The sequence below is a fragment of the Harpegnathos saltator genome, unplaced genomic scaffold (genome assembly GCF_003227715.2).
Source record: "Harpegnathos saltator strain DR-91 unplaced genomic scaffold, Hsal_v8.6 scaffold682, whole genome shotgun sequence".
NCBI classification, from domain to species: domain Eukaryota; kingdom Metazoa; phylum Arthropoda; class Insecta; order Hymenoptera; family Formicidae; genus Harpegnathos; species Harpegnathos saltator.
In genome coordinates, this window is record NW_020230518.1 from 179,255 (window position 1) to 204,309 (window position 25,055).

At 34.0% G+C, this 25,055-nt stretch overlaps 6 protein-coding genes across 12 annotated transcripts; all 6 read left to right on the forward strand.

The window, feature by feature from the left end:
- Nucleotides 1–48: 48 nt before the first annotated feature.
- Nucleotides 49–7,665, forward strand: LOC105180787 (odorant receptor Or2-like). Of its 3 annotated transcripts, none has more exons than XM_019840330.2 (7): nt 49–975; nt 1,408–1,677; nt 1,796–2,264; nt 2,372–2,471; nt 4,223–4,342; nt 5,911–6,066; nt 6,681–7,665. In XM_019840330.2, the coding sequence occupies exons 1-7, from the start codon at nt 762–764 to the stop codon at nt 6,771–6,773; spliced, it is 1,422 nt and encodes a 473-aa protein (XP_019695889.2). In that variant the 5' UTR covers nt 49–761; the 3' UTR covers nt 6,774–7,665. The 3 variants fall into 3 exon arrangements, with proteins under 3 accessions (XP_019695889.2, XP_019695890.2, XP_025160996.1); XM_019840331.2 differs by lacking the exon at nt 6,681–7,665 and adding an exon at nt 6,304–6,469; XM_025305211.1 differs by lacking the exon at nt 49–975 and having other exon boundaries at nt 1,258–1,677.
- Nucleotides 7,666–7,743: 78 nt separating this feature from the next.
- LOC105180785 (odorant receptor 43a-like) lies at nt 7,744–10,081 on the forward strand. Of its 2 annotated transcripts, XM_019840345.2 has the most exons (6): nt 7,744–8,083; nt 8,194–8,662; nt 8,770–8,869; nt 9,255–9,374; nt 9,599–9,754; nt 9,994–10,081. In XM_019840345.2, the coding sequence occupies exons 1-6, from the start codon at nt 7,807–7,809 to the stop codon at nt 10,045–10,047; spliced, it is 1,176 nt and encodes a 391-aa protein (XP_019695904.2). In that variant the 5' UTR covers nt 7,744–7,806; the 3' UTR covers nt 10,048–10,081. The 2 variants fall into 2 exon arrangements, with proteins under 2 accessions (XP_019695904.2, XP_025161001.1); XM_025305216.1 differs by lacking the exon at nt 9,994–10,081 and having other exon boundaries at nt 9,255–9,388; nt 9,599–9,681.
- Nucleotides 10,082–10,128: 47 nt separating this feature from the next.
- LOC105180784 (odorant receptor Or2-like) lies at nt 10,129–15,178 on the forward strand. Of its 4 annotated transcripts, XM_019840335.2 has the most exons (8): nt 10,129–11,111; nt 11,540–11,809; nt 11,921–12,016; nt 12,122–12,389; nt 12,497–12,596; nt 13,120–13,239; nt 13,460–13,615; nt 13,852–15,178. In XM_019840335.2, the coding sequence occupies exons 1-8, from the start codon at nt 11,009–11,011 to the stop codon at nt 13,912–13,914; spliced, it is 1,176 nt and encodes a 391-aa protein (XP_019695894.2). In that variant the 5' UTR covers nt 10,129–11,008; the 3' UTR covers nt 13,915–15,178. The 4 variants fall into 4 exon arrangements, with proteins under 4 accessions (XP_019695894.2, XP_019695893.2, XP_019695897.2 ...); XM_019840334.2 differs by having other exon boundaries at nt 11,921–12,389; XM_019840338.2 differs by lacking the exon at nt 13,852–15,178 and having other exon boundaries at nt 11,921–12,389; nt 13,509–13,583.
- Nucleotides 15,179–15,306: 128 nt separating this feature from the next.
- LOC105180778 (odorant receptor Or2-like) lies at nt 15,307–17,638 on the forward strand. Its single transcript, XM_025305217.1, has 6 exons — nt 15,307–15,627; nt 15,738–16,206; nt 16,315–16,414; nt 16,793–16,912; nt 17,121–17,276; nt 17,503–17,638. Exons 1-6 carry the CDS (start codon nt 15,351–15,353, stop codon nt 17,554–17,556), a joined length of 1,176 nt encoding a protein of 391 aa, XP_025161002.1. The 5' UTR covers nt 15,307–15,350; the 3' UTR covers nt 17,557–17,638.
- Nucleotides 17,639–17,747: 109 nt separating this feature from the next.
- Nucleotides 17,748–21,255, forward strand: LOC105180783 (odorant receptor Or2-like). Its single transcript, XM_011137065.3, has 7 exons — nt 17,748–18,549; nt 18,949–19,218; nt 19,332–19,800; nt 19,909–20,008; nt 20,392–20,511; nt 20,729–20,884; nt 21,116–21,255. Exons 1-7 carry the CDS (start codon nt 18,525–18,527, stop codon nt 21,167–21,169), a joined length of 1,194 nt encoding a protein of 397 aa, XP_011135367.2. The 5' UTR covers nt 17,748–18,524; the 3' UTR covers nt 21,170–21,255.
- An 806-nt stretch (nt 21,256–22,061) lies between these two features.
- On the forward strand, nt 22,062–24,985 carry LOC105180782 (odorant receptor Or2-like). The gene is made up of 7 exons (XM_011137064.3): nt 22,062–22,212; nt 22,688–22,957; nt 23,069–23,537; nt 23,646–23,745; nt 24,130–24,249; nt 24,469–24,624; nt 24,857–24,985. Exons 1-7 carry the CDS (start codon nt 22,182–22,184, stop codon nt 24,908–24,910), a joined length of 1,200 nt encoding a protein of 399 aa, XP_011135366.3. The 5' UTR covers nt 22,062–22,181; the 3' UTR covers nt 24,911–24,985.
- Nucleotides 24,986–25,055: the final 70 nt, after the last annotated feature.

Sequence of the window (25,055 nt, forward strand, 5' to 3'; positions counted from 1 at the left end):
CATACATATATGCATACTCTTTGACAAAATATATGTGTATCTATTACTGATTGATTGTAAAAATAGAAATAATTAAGGAAATAAAGAACAGGAATTAACGAGGGTATTAAAAGTGTTTGAGTTCCTGACAAGTTTACAAACCTAAAGACAAACACGTATCACAATTTTATTAGTTATCACCACAAACTTAAAGACAAACTAGTACGAGACCACAATTATAACATTCGTTTACATACAGATTCATAGCAAGACTTATGGTCCCATTAATATTAAACTATTTTCATTGCGCTTATCATGTAAAAGTACTATCTCAAGCCATTCATGGTTTTCCATTATTTTCATCTCTATACAAGTGCCTTGTTTCCGTATATTTCTGGAATTAAAGAAGCAAGAAAGCGAAAGTGTCCTAGAAAACCATCAACTTTATCCTCCTCGTTGAACTGCCACACTTTAACTGTCCGCTGGAACTGATCATATGACTAAAGAATCATTAATAATGCAAAGGCTCTACACAACCGATGACAACTTGTTCTTCTTTCATTGGACTAACTTTTCCTCCGATATAAAAAATATCCACATACTCTACACATCTTACGCTTACCATAAAGTTCTCTTGGTCCCGTCCCTTTTTCGTAGTGTATTACCGAGCGAAAAAGTGTCAAAGAGAAAAAGCGCACATACTAATAAAAACGACCGATCCTTGATCACCATTACACGTTCTCACTGTCATAATTTATTCACTGACCCCTTTGTCTGACAAAATGCGTCAACAAGATGATAGTACCCCTCTTGCACGTCACGCACATTCTAGTTCCCGCAATATGTACGATAATACAATAGAACTTTTGTGTTTGAAGACTTACGTCTCAGGCATGCGTTGTAATAATCCTTCGTACAAGTCGGATAGTTCTTCATGGATGATAAGAGACAGTATTCGTTTGTCCCTGGACATGGAACGTTCGGACGGATATAATGGTGCCACTTTCAGCTATCAGTTCACAGTTTTTTTTAATTACATCGAATACCTTCCAATTAGAAATTACTATAATATATTTTATGTTTTATTTATTTCTTCTCCGGTAGATCTTAAAATGCACGTTTGTGTATCCATAAAATTTATCAATATAACTCGTTCGATGGAATTCAGCACTATAGCAATTAATGGCTAATTGATCCGTGCGATGTCACAGAAATTATTATAGAGATGTCTCTATTTTGTAAGACAAAAAATATGATCTTTTATTATATCGTTATTTTTAATTGGAACAATTTAATAATTACATTCGTGTGACTCATTTTCCTTTATTCCAATGTAAATAATATATTTTGGCTTTTATATGCAAACTGTATATTTAAGATCATTGTCAAAGAATAAAGTATGGCTCAAATAAAAGTTTTCGATGGTAGATTTAGAGTGGGCGATAGGTCTAAATCGGCTCATGTTGAAAATCATCGGTTTGTGGCCACCGGACAATCGAGATCCTCATGAGACATTAAAATCAAAAATTCGACTATTGTGCAGCATTATCACTTTACTTTTCATACTGGCAATACCATCTTTCCTATCATTGTTAAGAGTATGGGGCGACATAATACTAGTGGTAGACAACTTGATATACAGTCTACCTGTGTCGATTGCTATAATCAAAGTTTTCATCATTTGGTACAAACAAGAAGGTACATTTAACAGAATAGTATACTCCGAAAATTTGACTTAAAATTTGGCTTAATCACTCAATTAAAACCCGCAAAAGTATCATTCACGTATCAAAACACTAATTACTGCACATCAAAGATTTAGTGTCTTTGATTAAAATGATTGCGATAGACTGGATGAAACCAAAGATGAAAGAGGAACGGGACGTTATGCTAAAGTTCGCAAAGATCAGTCGTATAATCGCTATATGTGGATGTCTCCTGCCATTCATTCCAATGATAGTTTGTTTCGCTCTTATATATTTTGGACTGACTCTCAGACATGTGACGAATTTGACAGACTCTGGTAAACCTTTAATGGTACAAACATACTATTTACACAACGTTTCCAAGAGCCCGCAATTCGAATTGACGGTTGTGGCCCAAGGAGTTGCTTTGTTCATAACATGTGTCTCTTATTATGCAATCGACCATTTCCTCGGGCTATTAGTCTTGCATATATATGGCCAAATGGAGAACCTGCATACTCGATTGACACATATGGAGCGATATATTAACTTTGATTCAGTTTTGAAATACAATGTCCAGGATCACAACCGCTTAATCAGGTAGCTAAAATAAATTTTCGTGCTTATACGTTTAATTTGAAATTGTGCCAACAATTGTAAACCTTCATACAATTATATTATGTTTTATGAGTTAATAACTATTGCAGATCCATTGAAATTATCAACGATTCATTTGATCTAGTGCTACTTGTCATAATAATATATTTCGGCATAATATTCTGCCTACTAGGATTTCTCATAGTTAACGTAAGTAGATAATATTCTCTTACAAGATAATATTCTCTTGCAAGAAGACACGATTTACAAGATTCTTACACAAAATAGTTATCTATCGTTATCAACAGTTACCTTACTATACTGTTCACAGTAAATTATTATGTATACTTGTATTACAGTATTTACAGTAGTTGTGAACAATTTGCGCATTGTAGAACGTTACTTAACAATTTTGTTGACGATTTTCTCCCAGCGTTATATTAAGTGTATAAAATAATTCTTGGCCCTTACATTAAATCGACTACAGCATCTGTTCAAATTGAATTTTTTTCCCGCCTAACAGTCGTTTTAAAGCGCCATCTCTAGGCTTTAAAACGAGCTATAATAATTAATGGTACTATTGATATAACCTCAAAAAACAGCAGTAAAAGCAATGTCGTGCGAAAAGCCACACCTGAGGCACTGCCTCTTTTTCGGATTCCAACTTAAAAAATTGCTACAGAAGCACAAAAAATTATTTGTTCGGCCTTGAGCGAGAATACTGTGTCCTACAGCACGTGTAAAAAGTGGTTCCAGAAGTTCCAAGATAGAAATTTAGATCTCCAGGATGAAGAACGCCCTAGGCAACCACGAAAAATTGAAGATAAGGAATTAGAAGAATTACTCAACAAAAATCCTTGTTAAGCGCAAAAGGAGCTTGCTGAAGAACTGGGAGTCACTCAACCAGTTATTTCTATACATTTAAAGAAACTCGGAAAAGTACAGAAGAAAGGTCGTTGAATTCCTCACAACCTTATTCCTGAAAACAAAATTCGACATTGTGACACAACAATACCTCTGCTGTCACGATTTAAACAAAAGGACTGTGTGCATAAAATTGTGACTGGGGATGAAAAATGGGTATTGTATGACAACCCTAAGAGACAAAAGTCATAGGTTCATCCGGGTCAACCATCAACAAGCACTGCGAAACCAAACATTCACTTGAAAAAAATATTGTGTATTTGATGGGATTTTAAAGATGTTATTTATTATAAAATTCTCAAACCTAATGAAACTTCTAAACTTTAAACGTTACCAGGAGTAAATGATAAAATTAAGTGACGCGATTGACGAAAAGACTTTTTACCGGTAATGGAAATAGGCAGATGATTTTGTTGTACGACGACGCGCGGCCACGCACGAAGAAAGCGATGGAAATTATTTTCAACTTGGGTTGGAAAATTCTCTCTCATGCGGCATATTCTCCAGACTTCGCTCCTTCAGACTATTACCTTTTCCGGTCGCTACAGCATCACCTGGCCGATTCGCACTTTCGATCTCCCGAGAAAATCGAAAAAAGCATAGAGGACTTTATCCATATAGCACAAAAGATGCAGCAACATTGCCGCGATGTTGCTGCCACATTGCAATATTGTTGCAACGTTGCAGCAATGATGCTACAACTTTCTGTGCTGTATGAGTATTCGGTCCAAACCACCATCCTATGGTATTCAAAAGTTATCTGACAGATAGCGGAAATGCGTAGAAAGTGAGAGAGATTACCTTGAAGAGTAGGTAATTATTCGTTTTTTTTATAAATGAATATCAAAATTATGCCAAAAAAGCCGAGAATTATATTATACACCTAATATATGTTATGCAACGTGAGTTTCAGACGGTATAGAGTTAGAGTCTACACAATGGATCCATTTACTCGTTACAAGTTGTTATCTTCGAGACGATAGCTCGTAACGAATCAATTGACACAACCTGAACAAGTTGCAATTGTGACCATCTAGGTTCTTAATGACGACGGTCAAATGTCATTGATGCAATTAGGTTGGTACGTTGCAGCAACCATAACAATTTTGTTACATATGGGCCTTTACTGCGCCGTTGGCGAAACTCTTGTGACGCAAGTAAGAAAGTGTCTGTTAGTACTCGCTTTAATGCCAATGCAGATTTATCTACTTCTGTGATTAAATATAATTTCTTTAACACTTTATGCACAGTAATGAATATTCAATCATCATTGTAATGTTGCCAAAAACCAGTGTTACTTATATTATATTATATTAGGTTGTCTAAAAAGTATTAAGCCTTTGGAGATCAAAATTGAGAATACATTTATTGTTATTTGAAAATAACATTATGAAACCACATATACATCATTTTGTTCGATGACCTTTTTTTCCGGCAACACCATAATTCCATCGCTATAGAACTGCTGTGGTTTCTGGTCAAAAAATTGTGACACGTGGTTTTCACAGGCCTCTTTCGAAACTAACTTAACACCACTCAAGGAGTTCTGCAGATACCGAAACAAATAATAGTCTGACGGTGCCAGGCTATACAGTAGATGCATTAAAACCTCCCAGCCAAGTTCTCTCAATTTCTGACGGGTCGTTAAAGAAGTATGCGGTCTGATATTGTCAGCGTGGTATACGACACCCTTTCTATTGACCAGTTCTGGCCGTTTCTTTTGAATTGCTAGGTGCAATCGCGCTAATTGTCGACAGTATAGGTCCGAGTCTATCGTTCTGCCTGGCGGCAGCAGCTCGTGATGCACGTTGCCCTTCCAATCCCACCAAACACACAGCATAATCTTCCTGGGCGTCGGTGTGGGCTTTGCTACAGACTGTGGAGTTTCTCCTCGCTTCGACCACAATCTTTTTCGCAAATTGTTGTAGGTTATCCACTTTTCATCACTCGTGATCAACCGCTTTAGAAATGGCTCGATTTCGTTACGTTTCAGTAGAGATTCGCAAATAGAAATTCGATCGAGTAAATTTTTTTAAGTCAGATCATATGGCACCCAAACATCGAGCTTCTTTTTATAGCCAGCTCTCTCCAAATGGTTTAACACTGTTTGGTAATGTTTAGGTCACTGGCGATGTCGTGACTACTCACATGCCGGTCTTGCTCGACTTTTGCCAGAATATCATCCACTTCTTCTGTGATTGGTCTGCGAGGAGCATCTTGGACATCGAAATTTCCAGGACGAAAGCGACTGAATCATCTTTTGGCTGTTGCTTTTGATAACGTATCTTGCCCATAAACAGTACAAATTTCTTCACGGGCCTGCGCAGCATTTACGCCTTTATCGAAATAAAATTGTAAAATATAGCGCAGTTTTGCGGAAACTTCATTCATCTTTACGACACAATACGTCTGATTACGTCTGATTATAAGAATTCGAACACTTTTTGTACGTCTACTAGCTTCAACTATCAGCTATCAAAATGACATTAGGTCTAACCTGCTGCGACTCATATACCCTGAGATTTGGGACACTAACGCTATCTCGTGCGCAAAAAGCTCAGTACTTTTTAGACAATCTGATATATTTCGCTTAAATTTCTCAAAAAGTCTATATTATACATTACACCTAATATATTAGCAGTAAAGCACAATATACACTTTTTGAAAAATTTAAGCGAAATATATAAGTTATATTATATATAACAGCTGTTACATTTATCCACAGTGTAAAAAAATTCATCGTGCCACATACGACTACACGTGGTACACTTTAGATCCAAAAGCATCGAGGAACTTAATTTTAATAATGTTGCGTGCAAGCAAACCATTGTACATCACGGCTGGGAAAACATTTCCCATGACAATGGCAACGTTTTGTAACGTAAGTTAAAGAGACAAATCTAACGCGTTATTATGTTTGACGTGTCATTTTGAATTCTTGTCTTAATAATTAAGTCCAATTAATTCCTAATCGTCTTACAAAGTATCGTAATTTAATGAGAACAAAACAATATCACAACGATATTATAATAATGCCATACACGTATTACTATTTTATTCAGTGCACGCTAATAATTATGTAGCATACGAATGTATATTAAATTTAAAAATGTTGCAGTTGTTGAAAACATCAACAGGTTATATATCTGTATTGCTTGCCAAGCAAGATTAACAACAATATTAAGAACTCTGTGTTTAAATTTTAACAATTGTTTACTAAAATTTATTATCTAATAATAAAATGTGACAATTAAATTCCATATAAACATACACATATTTTTTGACAAAACATACATGTAATTATTACCAATTTATTGTAAAAATAGAAAAAAATTAAGAAAACAAAGAATAGGAATTAATAGGATATAAAAAAAGATTTTTGTGTTCTTGACACGATCATGAACCTAAAAATAAACTACTACAAGACTATAATATTACATTGTTTTACATACAAATACTGCGACCTATGGTACATCGGTTTTAGATCGATTTTAGACGGAACATAAGTGCCTAGTTTCCAAATTAAAGAAGCAGAAAAACGAAGAAAGCACCGTCCCAGAAAACCACCAACTTTATCCTTCTCCTTAAACTGCCGCAATTCAACTGCCCGCTGAAACTCATCACGCAACTAAAGAATCATTAATAATGCAAGGTCTCTACACAACCGATGACAACTTGTTCTTCTTCCATTGGACTAACTTTCCCCAGCTGTAAAAAATATCAATATGCTCCACACATCCCACATTTACCACAAATTTCTCTCCCGCCTTTCTCACGTAATGTATCGTCGTACAAAAATGTTGACACGTGTGATCCCAACCATATATGAATATGTGATACCAAAGAGAAAAGAAACAGACAGAAGCGACAGACCCTCGTTGATCATTACACGTTTTCACGATCATAACTTATTTATTTACCCCTTTGTCTGACAAAGTACGTCACCAAAATGATAGTACCTTCTGCAAGTCACGCACATTCTGGTTCCCGCAATATATACGATGATACGATAGAACTTTTACGTTTGGAGAATTACGTCTCAGGCATGCGTCATAATAATGCTACGTACAAGTGGGGCTACTCTTCATGGATGATAAGAAACAGAACTGGTTTAGCCCTGGACATGGAACGTTCGGTCGAATATAATGGTGCCACTTTCGGCTATTAATTCAGTTTTTTTTAATTAGATCGATTACCTTCCAATTTGAAATTACTATGTTTACTATTACTCATGTTTACTATTTACTATTACTACTAATACCAATTATCATTAGTATTATATTTTATGTTTTATTTATATCTTCTCGGACTGATATTAAAATGCTCATTTGTGTATCCACGTATAAACTTTATCAATATAACTTGTTCAATGGAATTCAGCACTATAGCAATTAATGGCTAATTGATTCGTGCAATGTCACAGAGACATCTCAATTTTGTAAGACAAAAAAGGACCTTTTATTACACCATTATTTTTAATTGGAATAATTTAATAATTACGTTCTCGTGACACTCATTTTCCTTTATACCAATATGAATAATATATTTTGGCATTTATATTCAAATTATATATTTAAGATTATTGTCAAAGAATAAAATGAGAATCAAGTGACAGTTTTCGATGATAGATTTAGAGTGGGCGATTGGTCTAAATCGACTTATGTTGAAACTCATCGGCTCGTGGCCACCGGATAATCGAGATCCTCATAAGACGTTAAAATCGAAAATTCGGCTACTGTGCAGCATTATCATTTTACTTTTCATACTGGCAATACCATCATTTCTATCATTGATAAGAGTATGGGGCGATATGATTCTAATGGTAGATAATTTAATATACAGCCTACCTGTGTCGATCGCTATACTAAAAGTTTGCATTATTTGGTACAAACAAGAAGGTACATTTAACAGAGTAGTATTCTCCGAGAATATGGTTTAATCTTACATTCAATTAAAACTTGCAAAAGTACCATTCAAGTATTAAAATACTAATTACTGCACATTCAAGATTTAGTGTCTCTGATTGACATGATCGCGACAGACTGGATGAAACCAAAGATGAAAGAGGAGCGGGACGTTATGCTAAGGCTCGCAAAGATCAGTCGTATGATCGCTATAGGTGGATGTTTCCTGCCATTCATTCCAATGATAGTTTGTTTCGCTCTTACATATTTTGGACTGACTCTCAGACACGTGACTAATCTGACAGACCTTGGTAAACCCTTGATGGTACAAACATACTATTTATACAACGTTTCCAAGAGTCCGCAGTTCGAATTGACGGTTTTCGCCCAAGGAATTGCTTTGTTCATAATGTGTATCTCTTTTTATGCGGTTGACCATTTCCTCGGGCTATTAGTCCTGCATGTATATGGCCAAATGGAGAACTTGCATATCCGATTGGCACGTATGGAGCGGTATGCTAACTTTGATTCAGTTTTGAAATATAATGTCCAGGATCACTGCCGCTTAATCAGGTACCTAAGATATATTTTTGAACTTGTACGTCTAATTGGAAATTGTGCGAATAACTGGTAACCTTCATACAATTACATTGCATTTTATGAGTCAATAACTGTTGCAGATCCATTGAAATCATCGACGATTCATTCGACCTGTTGCTACTTGTCATAGTAGTATATTTCGGCATAATATTCTGTCTATTAGGATTTCTTATAATTAACGTAAGTAGAAAATATTTCTGTACAAAAGTACATAATTAACAAGATCCTAATACAAACAATTATTAACAATTATCTCACTAAACTGTTAATAGTAAACCGTTACATATACCTGTGTATAATTTATAGTAGTTGTTAACAATTTGCGAGTTGTAGAACGTTACTTAACAATTTTGTTAGCGGTTTTCCCCTAATGTTATATATATATTATGTAACGTGGGTTTTAGACGATGTAAAATTAGAGTTTATGCAATAGACCCATTTACTCGTTACAAGCTGTTATCTTCGAGACGACAGCTCGTGACAAATCATTTGCCTGAACATCAACATATTCTTCTAACCTACATAAGTCAATCAACCTGTACAAATTGCAATTGTAACTATCTAGATTCTTAATGACAACGGTCAAATATCATTGATGCAATTAGGTTGGTTCGCTGTAGGAACCATAACAGTTTTGTTACATATGGGCCTTTACTGCGCCGTTGGCGAAACTCTCGTGATGCAAGTAAGAAAGTGCCCGTTAGTACTCGCTTTAATACCAATGCAGATTCGTTTACTTATAGGATCAAGTGTAATTTCTTTAATACCTTACGTATAGTAATAATGAGTGTTCAATCACTATTGTAATGTTACCAAAAACCGATGGTACTTATATATTACGCTTAAATTTCTCAAAAAGTGTATATTACGCATTATTCTTCATACATAATAGCTATTGTATTTGTCCAGTGTGAAAAGATTCATCGTGCCGCATACGATTACACATGGTACACTTTAGATCCAAAATCAGCGAGGAAATTGATTCTAATAATGCTGCGTGCAAGCAAACCACTGTACATCACGGCTGGGAAAACATTTCCCATGACGATGGCAACGTTTTGCAACGTAAGTTATAAGACACAAAACTGAAATTAACCACGTTATTATGTTTTACGTTTTACTTGTCTTGGAATTCTTGTCTTAATAATTAAATTTAATTAATTTTTAATTGTCTTGCAAAGTACCGACGCTTAATAAAAATAATGCAACGTCACAATAAAATTATGACTAATGTCAAACGCGTATTACAATTCACACAAATAATATTGCATATATATTTACATGTCTTTTAAAAAATGTTGCAGTTGTTGAAAACATCAACAGGTTATATATCTGTCTTGCTTGCCAATCAAGATTAGCAGCGACATTAAGATTTTTGTATTTAAATTTTGACAACAGTTTACTAAAATTAATTAAATAATGAAAGATGACAACTAAATTGCACATACACACGTACATATTCTTTGACAAAACATACATGTATTTATTACTAATTTATTGTAAAAAATAGGAGTAATTAGGAGAATAAAGAATCGAAGTTAATCAAGATACTAAAAAAAATTTGAATGTTTGACAAAGGTCATGAACCTAAAAACTAATTACTACAAGAATACAATATTACATTCTTTTACATACAAACTTATACCGAGACCTGTTGTTCCACCAATTTTAGACTATTTCTATTGTGCCTGTCATATAAAAGTTCTATCTCAAGCCATCCACGGTTTACGATTGTTTTCATCTCAATATAAGTGTCTCGATCCCATATAGTTTCCAAATTAAAGAAGCAGGAAAATGAAGTCGTCCTATAAAACCACCAACTTTATCCTCCTCCTTAAACTGCCGCATTTCAACTGCTCGCTGAAATGGATCATGCGACTAAAGAATCATTAATAATGCAAGCGCTTTACACAGTCGAAGACAACTTCCATTGTCCATCTTCCACTGGACTAACTTTCTTCATCTGTAAAAAATATCAACATGCTCCACATGTCCCACGCTTACCATAAAGTTCTCTTAGTCGCGCCTCGTTTTCATAATGTATCGTCGAGCATAAAAGTTTGCATATACGTGATGGCAAATTTTTATGAACGTGTAATACCAAAGAGAAAAAGAACACGAACTAATAAAAGCGACGAACTCTCAATGATCATTATTTGTTCTCACAACCCTAATTTATTTATTCACCGTTTTGTCTAACAAAGTACGTCAATAAGATGATAGCATTTTCTTTTGCACGTCACGCACATTCTGGTCCCCGCAATATTGGTATACGATAATACGATGGAACTTTCGCGTTTGGAAAATTAGATCTCAGGCATGCGTCGTACTAATGCTTCATACAAGACGGATCATTTTTCATGGATGATAAAAGACAATACCCATTTGGCCGTGGACATGGAACGTACAGACGGATATAATGGTGCCACTTTCGGCTAGCAATCCACAGTTTTTTTACACTAATTACCTTCCAATTTGAAATTATTATGTTATATTTTATATTTTATTTATTTCTTCTCCGATCGATCTTAAAATGCTCGTTTGTGAATCCGCATATGGACTTTATCGATATAAGTCGTTCGATGAAAATTAAGTTCAACCGTAATTAATAGCTAATTGATTCGTGCGATATCATCAAAAAAATTATACAAATATCCCAATTTTGCTAGAGGAAATGATCTTTTATTACTTCATTATTTTTAATCGGAAGAACATAACATTTACGTTCGTGTGATCCATTTTCCTTTTTTCCAATGTGAATAATATATTACAGTTCTTATATTCAAACTGTACATATAAGATTAGCGTTAAAAAATAAAGTGTAGCTCAAATGAAAGTTTTTGATGATAGATTTAGAGTGGGCAATTGGTCTAAATCGGCTCGTGTTGAAAATCATCGGATTATGGCCATCGGATAATCGAGGTTCTCATATGACCATGAAATCGAAAATTCAGCTATTGTGCAGCGTTATCATGTTACTTTTCGTACTGGCAATACCATCTTTTTTATCACTGATAAGAGTATGGGGCGACATGACTCTAGTGGTAGATAATTTGATATACAGCCTACCGGTGTCGATCGCTATATTAAAAGTTTGTATTCTTTGGTACAAACAAGAAGGTACATTTAACAGAATAGTATTCTCCGAGAATATGGTTTAATCTTTCACTCAATTAAAACTTGCGAAAGTAATATTCAAGTATCGAAAACACTAATTATTGCACATTCAAGATTTAGTGCTTCTGATTGATATGATCGCGACGGACTGGATGAAACCAAAGATGAAAGAAGAACGGGACGTTATGCTAAGGCTCGCAAAAATCAGTCGTATGGTCGCTATATATGGATGGCTCCCGCCGTTCATTTCAGGAATAATTTATTTCACCCCTACGTGTTTTGGACGGACTATCAGACACATTACAAATTTGACAGATCCTGGAAAACCGTTGATGGTACAAGCATACTATTTACACGACGTTTCCAAGAGCCCGCAATTCGAACTGACGCTTTTGGCCCAAGGAATTGCTCTTTTTATCACGGGTATCTCTTATTATGCGATCGACCACTTTTTCGGATTATTAGTCTTGCATGTATATGGCCAAATGGAGAATCTGCATATCCGATTGACACATATGGAGCGATATACTAACTTTGATTCAGTTTTGAAATATAATGTTCAGGATCACAGCCGCTTAATGAGGTACCTAAGATACATCTTCGTGCTTGTACGTCTGATTGGAAATTGTGCGGGTTATTGTAAACCCTCATACAATTAAAATGTATTTTATAAGTTCGTAACTGTTGCAGATTCATTGAAATCATCGACGATTCATTCGACCTGTTACTACTTGTCATAATACTATATTTTGGCATAATATTCTGTCTACTGGGATTTGTCATAATTAACGTAAGTAGAAAATATGGCAAGAGTGCACGATTTACAAAATCTTACAAATAATTATCTGTCATTATCAACAATTGTCTTACTAAACTGTAAATAGTTACATATATTTGTGCATAATTAACAGTAGTTACGAACAATTTGCGCACTATAGAATGTTACTTAACAATTTTGTAGGCAATTTTCTTCCAGCATCATACACATGTTATGTAACGTGTGATAACGTTCAGTCGATATAGAGTTAAGCGGGAAGCACACACTCTTACATAAAGACATGATGCACAACGCATAAGGAAATGGACCAATCAGAGTCTTTCATCTCAAGTGTGGCAATAGAAATGAGGATTCTGATTGGTTTATTTCCTCATGCGTTATGCATTATGCCTTTATGTAAGAGTGTGTGCTTCCCGCTTTAGAGTCTACAATAGATCCATTTATTTGTTACAAGTTGTTATCTTCGAGATGACAGTTCGTAACGAATCATTTGCCTTTTCATCAACCTGAACACGTTGCAATTATGACTATCTAGATTCTTAATGAGGATGGTCAATTGTCATTTATGCAAATAGTTTGGTTCGTTGGAGCAACCATATCATTTTTGTTGCACATGTACCTTTACTGCGTCGTTGGCGAAACTCTCGTGACGCAAGTAAGAAAGTGCCCTTTGATTCTCGTTTTAACACCAATGCAGATTCATCTATTTTTATGATCAAGTATAATTTCCTTAACTGCTTTTGTAAAGTAATAAATACTCAATCACCATTGTAATGTTGCCAAAAACCAACCTTACTTATATATCTCGCTTAAAATAAGAAAAAAATGGATATTATGTATTACTCCTTATATATAATAGCATTGCACTTGTTCAGTGTGAAAAGATTCACCGTGCCGCATACGAATATACGTGGTACACTTTAGATCCAAAAGCAGCGAGGAACTTAATTCTAATAATGCTGCGTGCAAGCAAACCAATGTACATCACGGCTGGGAAAACATTTCCTATGACGATGGCAACGTTTTGCAATGTAAGTTACACGAAAGCAAAGTGTTACTATATTTTACGCATTACTCGGAATTCTTAATAATTATATCTTAATCAATCTTAAACTTAATCAATTTCTAATCGTCTTACAAAGTATCGACACTTAATAAAAAGAATGTCATACTACAATAAAATTATGATTAATGCCAAACACATATCATAATCTTATTCACGCATCATATCAAAAGTACATTTATATGCCTTTTAAAACTGTTGCAGTTGTTGAAAACATCAACAGGTTATATATCAGTCTTGCTTGCCAATCAAGATCAACGGTGGTAATAAGAACTTTATGTTCAAACTTTAGCGAATGTTTAGTCAAATTAATTATCATATAATGATATATGACAATTGAATTGCACATACACACATACATATTCTTCGACAAAACATACATGTATTTATTACTAACTTATTGTAAAAATAGAAAAAATTAAGAAAATAAAGTAAGGAACGTAATCAGGATATCACAAGAGATTGAGTTCTTGACAAGGTCACGAACCTAAAGACAAACTAGTACGAAGCTACAATGTAAGTATTACATTTTTTTATAAATAGATTTATATGAAGATCTGTTGTTTCATCGCTTTTAGACTATTTCCAATGTCCCTGTCGTATAAAAGTTCTATCTCAATCCATTCATGGTTTACGATTATTTTCATCTCAATATAAATGTCCCGCTCCAGAATAGTTTTCAAATTAAAGAAGCAGGAAAACGAAGTTGTCTTAGAAAACCATCAACTTCATCCTTTTTCTCAAACTGCCTGAATTCAACTGCCCTCTGAAACTGATCATGCGACTAAAGAATCATTAATAATGCAAGAGCTCTACACAACCGATCACAACTTGTACGTCTTCCACTGGACTAACTTTCCTCAGTTGTAAAAAATATCAACAAACTACACACCTTCCACACTTACTACAAAGTTCTCTTAACGCCGTTCCTTTTTCGCAATGTATGGTCGAGCGAAAAACTTTGCACACACGTGATCGTAACCATAAATATATGTGAGATACTAAAGAGGAAAAGAACACGAACTAATAAAAGTGATAAACCTTCTATGACCAATTTATGTGTGCAGGACTTATTTATCCACCACTTTGCCTAACAAAGTGCGTCAACAAGATGATACCTCCTCTTGCACGTCACGCACATTCTGATTCCTACAATATGTATGATAATGCAATAGAACTTTTGGAGACTTACATCTCAGGCATACGTTGCAATAATGCTTCGTACAAGTCGGATCGTTTTTCATGGATGATAAAAGACAGTACCCATTTGGCCGTGGACATGGAACGTACAGACGAATATAATGGTGCCACTTTCGGCTAGCAATCCAGTTTTTTTACACTAATTACCTTCCAATTTGAAATTACTATATTATATTTTATATTTTATTTATTTCTTCTCCGATCGATCTTAAAATGCACGTCTGTCATACCGCGTATTATCAATACAACTCGTTCGAAGGAATTGAGCACTATAGAAATTAATTCGTGCGATATCACAGAAATTATTATAGAGACATTTCAATTTTGTAAAACGAAATGATCCTTTATTATTTCAAATTTTCCAATTGGAAAAATTTAATAATTACATGCGTGTAACCCATTTCTATTTATTCCAATATAAATAACATATTTTGGTTTTTATATTAAAACTGTGTTTGAGATTATTATTAAAGAATAAAGTGAAACTCAAGTGAAAGTTTTTGATGATAGATTTAAAGTGGGCGATTGGTCTAAATCGGTTCATGCTGAAAATCATCGGATTGTGGCCACCGGACAATCGGGATCCTCATGTCACCATAAAATCGAAAATTCGGCTACTGTGCAGCATTATCATAATGCTTTTCATACTGACAATACCAACTTTTGCGTCGCTAATAAAAATATGGGGCAACATGATGCTAATGATAGATAATTTGATATACAGCCTCTCACTGTTGATTGCTCTATTCAAAGTTTTCATTATTTGGTACAAACAAGAAGGTATATTTAACAGAACAATATACTCCGAGGTTTCTGCTTAATTTTTTGCCCAATTACTCGAACTCGCAAAAGTATCATTTATATATCTAAACATTAATTACACATTAAAGATTTAGTGCTTCTGATTGATATGATCGCGATAGACTGGATGAAACCAAAGATAAAAGAGGAGCGGGATATTATGTTAAAGCTTACAAATATCAGTCGTATGATTGCTATATATGGATGGTTCCTGCCGTTCATTTCAACAATGATTTGTATCACCCTTCCATGTTTTGGACGGACTATCAGATACGTAACAAATTTGACAGACCCTGGAAAACCGATGATGGTACAAACATACTATTTACACGACGTTTCCAAGAGCCCGCAGTTTGAATTGACGCTTTTGGCCCAAGGAATTGCTCTGTGCACAACGTGTATCTCTTATTATTCGATCGACCATTTCCTCGGACTATTAGTCTTGCATGTATATGGCCAAATGGAAAATCTGCATATCCGACTGACACATATGGAGCGATATACGAACTTTGATTCAGTTTTGAAATACAATGTCCAAGATCACAGCCGCTTAATTAGGTAGCTAAGATACATCTTCGTGCTTATACGTCTAATTTGAAAATTATGCAAAAAATCATAAATCTTCATACAATTACATTGTATTTTATATGTCAATAACTGTTGCAGATCCATTCAAATCATCGACGACTCATTCGATTTGTTATTGATTGCCATAGTATTATATTTCGATATAATATTCTGCCTACTAGGATTTTTCATAATTAACGTAAGTAGAAAATATTTCTGTACAAGCGTACACAATTAACGAGATTCTTACACGAGCTATTATCAGCCGCTGTCAACAGTTATCTTACTATTCTGTTAACAGTAAATCATTACGTATTCTTATTCATAATTTACAGTAGTGTGGGCAATTTGCGCTATAGAACGTTACTTAATAATTTTGTTGGCAATTTTCTACCAGCAACATATTATACATATGTTATGTAGCATAAGCTTCAGACGGTATAAAGTTAGAGTCTACACAATGGATCCATTTACTCGTTACAAGTTGTTATCCTCGAGACGACAGCGTAATGAATAATTTGTTTGATCATCAACCTGAATCAAACGACCAAAATATGTTGCAATTGTGACTATCTAGGTTCTTAATGACGACGGCCAATTGCCATTGATGCAATTAGTTTGCGTCGTTGGAGCCATCATATCCGTTTTGTTGCATATGTGTCTTTACTGCGTCGTTGGCGAAATTCTGGTTACGCAAGTAAGAAAGTGCCCGTTAATATTCGCGTTAATGTCATTATAGATTGTACTTCTACGGTCGAATATAATATCTTCAACACCTTATATATAGTAATGCGTATTCACTATAGGAATATAAACCAACCTTATTTATATATTTCGCTTAAATATTTCAAGAAATGAATAATACGCATTATTCTTCATATATAATAGCTATTTCTTTTATCCAGTGTGAAAAGATTCATCGTGCCGCATACGAATATGCGTGGTACACTTTAGATCCAAAAGCAGCGAGGAGCCTAATTTTAATAATGTTGCGCGCAAGCAAACCACTGTATATCACGGCTGGGAAGACATTTCCCATGACGATGGCAACGTTTTGCAACGTAAGTTATGCGAGACTAAAGTGATAAGTTATAATGTTTTGCGTGTTACATGGAATTCTTATCTTAAAGGTTACATTCAATTAATTACTAATCGTCTTATAAAGTATCGACATTTAATAAGAACAATGCAATGCTATAATAAAATTATGACTCGTATCAAATACGTATCACAATTTATTCACGTTAATAATATTGGATATTTATATTCCTTTTAAAACTGTTGCAGTTGTTGAAAACATCAGCAGGTTATATATCAGTCTTGCTTGCCAATCAAGATTAACGGTGATAATAAGAACCTTATGTTCAAACTTTAACAGTCGTTTACTAAAATAATTCTCAAATAATGAAATATCGCAAGTGAATTGCACATACATACATAGATATTCTTTGATAAAATATATATGTATTTATTATTGATTTATTATAAAAATAAAAAAATTAAGAAAATGAAGAACCACGATTAATCAAGATATCAAAAGAGCTTGAATTCTTGACACAAACCTAAAGAAAAACTACTACGAAACTACAGTATAACATTCTTTTATATACAAATTTATATTAAGACCTGTTGTCTCATCAGATTTAGATTATTTTCAATGTGCTTATCGTATAAAAGTTATATCTCAATTCATTCATGGCTTTACGATTGTTCTTATCTCAATATAAATGTCCCGTCCCAGCATAGTTTCCAAATTAAAGAAGCAGGAAAATGAAGTCGTCCTATAAAACTATCAACTTTTATCCTTCTCCTCAAACTGCCTGAATTCAACTGCCGGCTGGAACTGATCGTGCGACTAAAGAATCATTAATAATGCAAGGCCTCTACACAACTCTATCACAACTTTTTCATCCATTGGACTAACTTTCCTCAGTTGTAAAAAACATCCACAAACTTTACATGTCCCTTACCATAAAGTTCATTTAGTCCCGCACCTTTTTCGCAATATATCGTTGAAAGAGAAAGTCTATATGTACGTGATCGCAAACATATATGAACGTGTAATGCCAATTCTATGACCATTACACGTTTTTACGATCATAAATTATTTATCCACGCTTTTGTCGAACAAAGTACGTCAACAAGGTGATAGTACATCTTCTTGGACGTAACGAATATTTTAATTCCCACAATATACACGATAATATAATAGAACTTTTGCGTTTGGAGAATTATGTCTTATATATGCTTCGTACAAGTCAAATAGTCCTTCGTGGATAACATGAGACAGTACACATTTGGCCCTGGACATGGAACATTCAACCGGATACAATGGTGGCACTTTCGACTATCAAGTTTTTAATTACGTCGATTACCTTCAAATTTAAAATTACTATGTTATATGGCATATTTTATTTATTTCTTCTTCGGTATATATAATGCACGTTTGTAATATCGTGTTTGGATTTTGTCAATATACTCGTTCGATGGAATTAATGGCTAACTGTTTTGTGCAATATCGCAGAAATTATTATAGAGACACTTTAATTTGATAAGAAAGTGATTTTTTATTATTCCATTATTTTTAATTCGAAAAGTATGGCATTTACATTCGTGACCCATTGTCCTTTATTCTGATATAGATAACATATTTTTGTATTTATATTGAAAGTGTACATTTAAGATTATCGTTAAAGAATAAAATGAGGCTTAAGTGAAAGTTTTTGATGATAGATTTCGAGTGGGCGATTGGTCTAAATCGGCTCATGTTGAAAATCATCGGACTGTGGCCACCGGACAGTCGAGATCCTCATGAGACTATAAAATCGAAATTTCGGCTATTGTGCAGCATTATCATAATACTTTTCATACTGACAATACCAACTTTTGCGTCGCTAATAAAAATATGGGGCAACATGATGCTAATGATAGATAATTTGATATACAGCCTCTCTCTGTTGATTGCTCTATTCAAAGTTTTCATTATTTGGTACAAACAAGAAGGTATATTTAACAGAACAGTATACTCCGAGATTTCTGCTTAATTTTTTGCCCAATTACTCGAACTCGCAAAAGTATCATTCACATATCTAAACGTTAATTACTACACATTAAAGATTTAGTGCTTCTGATTGATATGATCGCGATAGACTGGATGAAACCAAAGATAAAAGAGGAGCGGGATGTTATGTTAAAGCTTACAAACATCAGTCGTATGATCGCTATATATGGATGGCTACTGCCGTTCATTGTAACAATGATTTGTATCACCCTTCCATGTTTTGGACGGACTATCAGATACATAACAAATTTGACAGACCCTGGAAAACCGATGATGGTACAAACGTACTATTTACACGGCGTTTCCAAGAGCCCGCAGTTCGAATTGACGCTTTTGGCCCAAGGAATTGCTCTGTGCACAACGTGTATCGCTTATTATTCGATCGACCATTTCCTCGGATTATTAGTCTTGCACGTATATGGCCAAATGGAGAATCTGCATATCCGACTGACACATATGGAGCGATATACGAACTTTGATTCAGTTTTGAAATACAACGTCCAAGATCACAGCCGCTTAATCAGGTAGCGAAGATAGATCTTCTTGCTTATACGTCTAATTTGAAAATTGTACAAATAATCGTAAATCTCCGTACAATTACATTGTATTTTATATGTCAATAACTGTTGCAGATCCATTCAAATCATCGACGACTCATTTGATTTGTTACTGATTGCCATAATATTATATTTCGATATAATATTCTGCCTACTAGGATTTTTCATAATTAACGTAAGTAGAAAATATTTCTGTACAAGAGTACACAATTAACGAGATTCTTACACGAGCTATTATCAGCCGCTGTCAACAGTTATCTTACTATTCTGTTAACAGTAAATCATTACGTATTCTTATTCATGATTTACAGTAGTTGTGGGCAATTCGCGCACTACATAACGTTACTTAACAATTTTGTTGACAATTTTCTACCAGCAACATATTATACATATGTTATGTCGCATAAGCTTCAGACGGTATAAAGTTAGAGTCTACACAATGGATCCATTTACTCGTTACAAGTTGTTATCCTCGAAACGACAGCTCGTAATGAATAATTTGTTTGATCATCAACCTGAATCAAACGACCAAAATATGTTGCAATTGTGACTATCTAGGTTCTTAATGACGACGGCCAATTACCATTTATGCAATTAGTTTGTGTCGTTGGAACTATCATATCCGTTTTGTTGCATATGTGTCTTTACTGCGTCGTTGGCGAAATTCTCGTTACGCAAGTAAGAAAGTGCCTATTAATATTCGCGTTAATGTCATTGTAGATTGTACTTCTACGGTCGAATATAATATCTTTAACACCTTATGTACCTTATGTACAGTAATGCGTATTCACTATAGGAATATAAACCAACCTAATTTATATATTTCGCTTAAATATTTCAAAAAATTGATATTATGCATTATTCTTCATATATAATAGCTATTTCTTTTATCTAGTGTGAAAAGATTCATCGTGCCGCATACGAATATGCATGGTACACTTTAGATCCAAAAGCAGCGAGGAACTTAATTTTAATAATGTTGCGCGCAAGCAAACCACTGTATATCACGGCTGGGAAGACATTTCCCATGACGATGGCAACGTTTTGCAACGTAAGTTATGCGAGACTAAAGTGATAAGTTATAATGTTTTGCGTGTTACATGGAATTCTTATCTTAAAGGTTACATTCAATTAATTACTAATCGTCTTATAAAGTATCGACATTTAATAAGAACAATGCAATGCTATAATAAAATTATGACTCATATCAAATCACGTATCACAATTTATTCACGTTAATAACATTGCATATATATTTATATTCCTTTTAAAACTGTTGCAGTTGTTGAAAACATCAGCAGGTTATATATCAGTCTTGCTTGCCAATCAAGATTAACGGTGATGATAAGAACCTTGTGTTCAAACTTTAACAGTCGTTTACTAAAATAATTCTCAAATAATGAAATATCACAAGTAAATTGCACATACATATATAGATATTCTTTGACAAAATATATATGTATTTATTATTGATTTATTATAAAAATAAAAGAATTAAGAAAATGGAGAACCACGATTAATCAAGATATCAAAAGAGCTTGAATTCTTGACACAAACCTAAAGAAAAACTACTACGAAACTACAGTATAACATTCTTTTATATACAAATTTATATTAAGACCTGTTGTCTCATCAGATTTAGATTATTTTCAATGTGCTTATCGTATAAAAGTTATATCTCAATTCATTCATGGCTTTACGATTGTTCTTATCTCAATATAATTGTCCGTCCCAGCATAGTTTCCAAATTAAAGAAGCAGGAAAATGAAGTCATCCTATAAAACTATCAACTTTTATCCTTCTCTAACTGCCTGAATTCAATTGCCGGCTGAAACTGATCATGCGACTAAAGAATCATTAATAATGCAAGGGCTCTACACAACCGATCACAACTTGTTCTTCTTCCACTGGACAAACTTCCCTCAGTTGTAAAAAATTCCACAAACTTCACATGTCCCTTACCGTAAAAGCTCTTTTAGTCCCGCCACTTTTTCGCAATCTATCATTGAGTGAGAAAGTTTATATGTGCGTGATCGTCAGCATATATGAACGCGTGATGCCGAAAGAAAAAAGAACACGAACTAATAAAACCGATGGACCTTCTATAACCATTACACATTTTCACGATCATACTTTATTTACCCATACTTTTGTCTAACAAAGTACGTCAACAAGATGATAGTACATCCTCTTGGACGTCACGCACATTTTGATTCCCACAATATATACGATAATGTAATAGAACTTTTGCGTTCGGAGAATTACGTCTTAGGCATGCATCGTAATAATGCTTCGTGCAAGCTTCGGATCGCTCTTTATGGCTGATAAGAGGCAGTACCCATTTGGCCATGGACATGGAACATTCAACTGGATACAATGGTGGAATTTTCGGCTACCAATCCACTGTTTTTAATTATGTCGATTACCTTCCAATTTGAAATTATTATGTTTATGTATTACTATGTATTACAATATATTATTTTATGTTGTATTTATTTCTTCTCCGATTGATTTTAAAATGCACGTTTGTTATTCCGTATGAATGTTATCAACACAACTCGTTCGATGGAATTGTGCACTACAAAAATTAATTGATTCGTGCAATATCACAGAAATTCTAATAGACATCTCAATTTTGTATGACGAAATAATCTCTTATTATTTCGTTATTTCATTATTATTTCATTATTTGTAATTGAAAAATTTAATAATTATGTTCGTATAACCCATTTTTTCTTGATTCCAATATGAATAATACATTTTAGTTCTTGTATTCAAAATTATTATTAACTACGTATATTTAAAATTATTATTAAAGCATAAAGTGAAACTCAAGTGAAAGTTTTGATGATAGATTTAGAATGGGCGATTGGTCTAAATCGGCTCATGTTGAAAATCATCGGATTATGGCCACCGGATAATCAAGACCCCCATGTAACGATAAAATCAAAAATTCGGCTAATGTGCAGCATTATCATAATGCTGTTTATACTGGCAATACCAACTTTTGCATCACTGATAAAAGTATGGGGAGATATGATTCTAATAGTAGATAATTTTATATACAGTCTAACTCTGGTGATTGCTCTATTCAAAGTCACCATGATTTGGTACAAACAAAAAGGTATATTTAACAAAATATTATGCTCCGAGAATTCTGCTTAATTTTTTGCCCAATTACTCGAACTCGCAAAAGTATCATTCACATATCAAAACTAATTACTGCACATTAAAGATTTAGTGCCTCTAATTGACATGATCGCGACAGACTGGATGAAACCAAAGACGAAAGAAGAAAGACACACCATGCTAAGAGTCGCAAAAATCAGTCGCATTATCGCAATATATGGATGGCTGCTGCCAATTATTTCAGTGATAGTTTGTTTTACTCTTGCATATTTTGGACTGAGTCTCAGACACGTGACGAATCTGACAGATCCTGGTAAACCCTTGGTGGTACAAACATATTACTTGCATGACGTTTCCAAGAGTCCGCAGTTCGAGATGACACTTTTGGCCCAAGGAATTGCTCTGTGCACAACGTGTATCTCTTATTATTCGATCGACCATTTCCTCGGACTATTAGTCTTGCACGTATATGGCCAAATGGAGAATTTGCATATTCGACTGACACATATGGAGCGATATACTAACTTTGACTCAGTTTTGAAATATAATGTCCAGGATCACAGCCGCTTAATCAGGTAGCGAAGATAGATCTTCTTGCTTATACGTCTAATTTGAAAATTGTGCGAATAATCGTAAATCTTCATACAATTACATTGTATTTTATGTGTCGGTAACTGTTGCAGATCCATTCAAATCATCGACGACTCATTCGATTTATTACTGATTGCCATAGTATTATATTTCGGTATAATATTCTGCTTACTAGGATTTTTCATAATTAATGTAAGTAGAAAATATTTCTATACAAGAGTACACAATTAACGAGATTCTTACATGAGCTATTATCAGCCGCTGTCAACAATTATCTTACTATGCTGTTAACAGTAAATCATTACATATACTTATTCATAATTTACAGTAATTATGGACAATTATGGACACTACATAACGTTACTTAACAATTTTGTTAGCAATTTTCTACCAGCAACGTATTATACATATGTTATGTCATATAAGCTTCAGACGATATAAAATTAGAGTCTACACAATGGACCCATTTACTCGTTACAAGTTGTTATCCTCGAGATGATAGCTCGTAACGAATCATTTATCTGATCATCAACCTGAATCAAACAACCAAAACATGTTGCAATTATGACTATATAGGTTCTTAATGATGACAGCCAATTGTCATTTATGCAATTAATTTGGTTTGGTGGAGCCGCCATATCCATTTTATTGCATATGTGCCTTTACTGCGCCGTTGGCGAAACTCTTGTGACGCAAGTAAAAAAATGCCCGTTAATACTTACGTTAATGCGATTGCGAATTCATCTACTTCTATGATCATAAAAATTTCTTAACACCTTGTGTATAGTAATGAGTATTCAATCACCATTGTAATGTTGTCAAATCCGACCTTGCTTATATATTTCGCTAAAGTTTTTCAAAAAGTGAATATTATGCATTATTCCTCATATGTAATGGATAATTGTATTTGTCCAGTGTGAAAAGATTCATCGTGCCGCATACGCATATGCGTGGTACACTTTAGATCCAAAAGCAGCGAGGAGCTTAATTTTAATAATGTTGCGCGCAAGCAAACCACTGTACATCACGGCTGGGAAGACATTTCCCATGACGATGGCAACGTTTTGCAACGTAAGTTATGCGAGACCAACGTGATAAGTTATCATGTTTTACGTGATATTTGGAATTCTTATCTTAGTGATTAAATTTAATTAATTACTAATTGTCTTACAAAGTATCGACATTTAATAAAAACAATGCAATGCTGCAATAAAATTGTCACTAATATTAAACACGTATCACAATTTTTTCACGCTAATAATATTATATATATATATTTGTATTCCTTTTAAAACTGTTACAGTTGTTGAAAACATCTGCAGGTTATATATCAGTCTTGCTTGCGAATCAAGATTAACAGTGATAATAAAAATTTTGTATTCAAATTCAACAATCATTTACTAAAATGATTATCAAATAATTAAATATGACAATTTATTTGCACATACATATATACATATTCTTTATCAAAATATACATGTATTTATTATTGACTTATTATA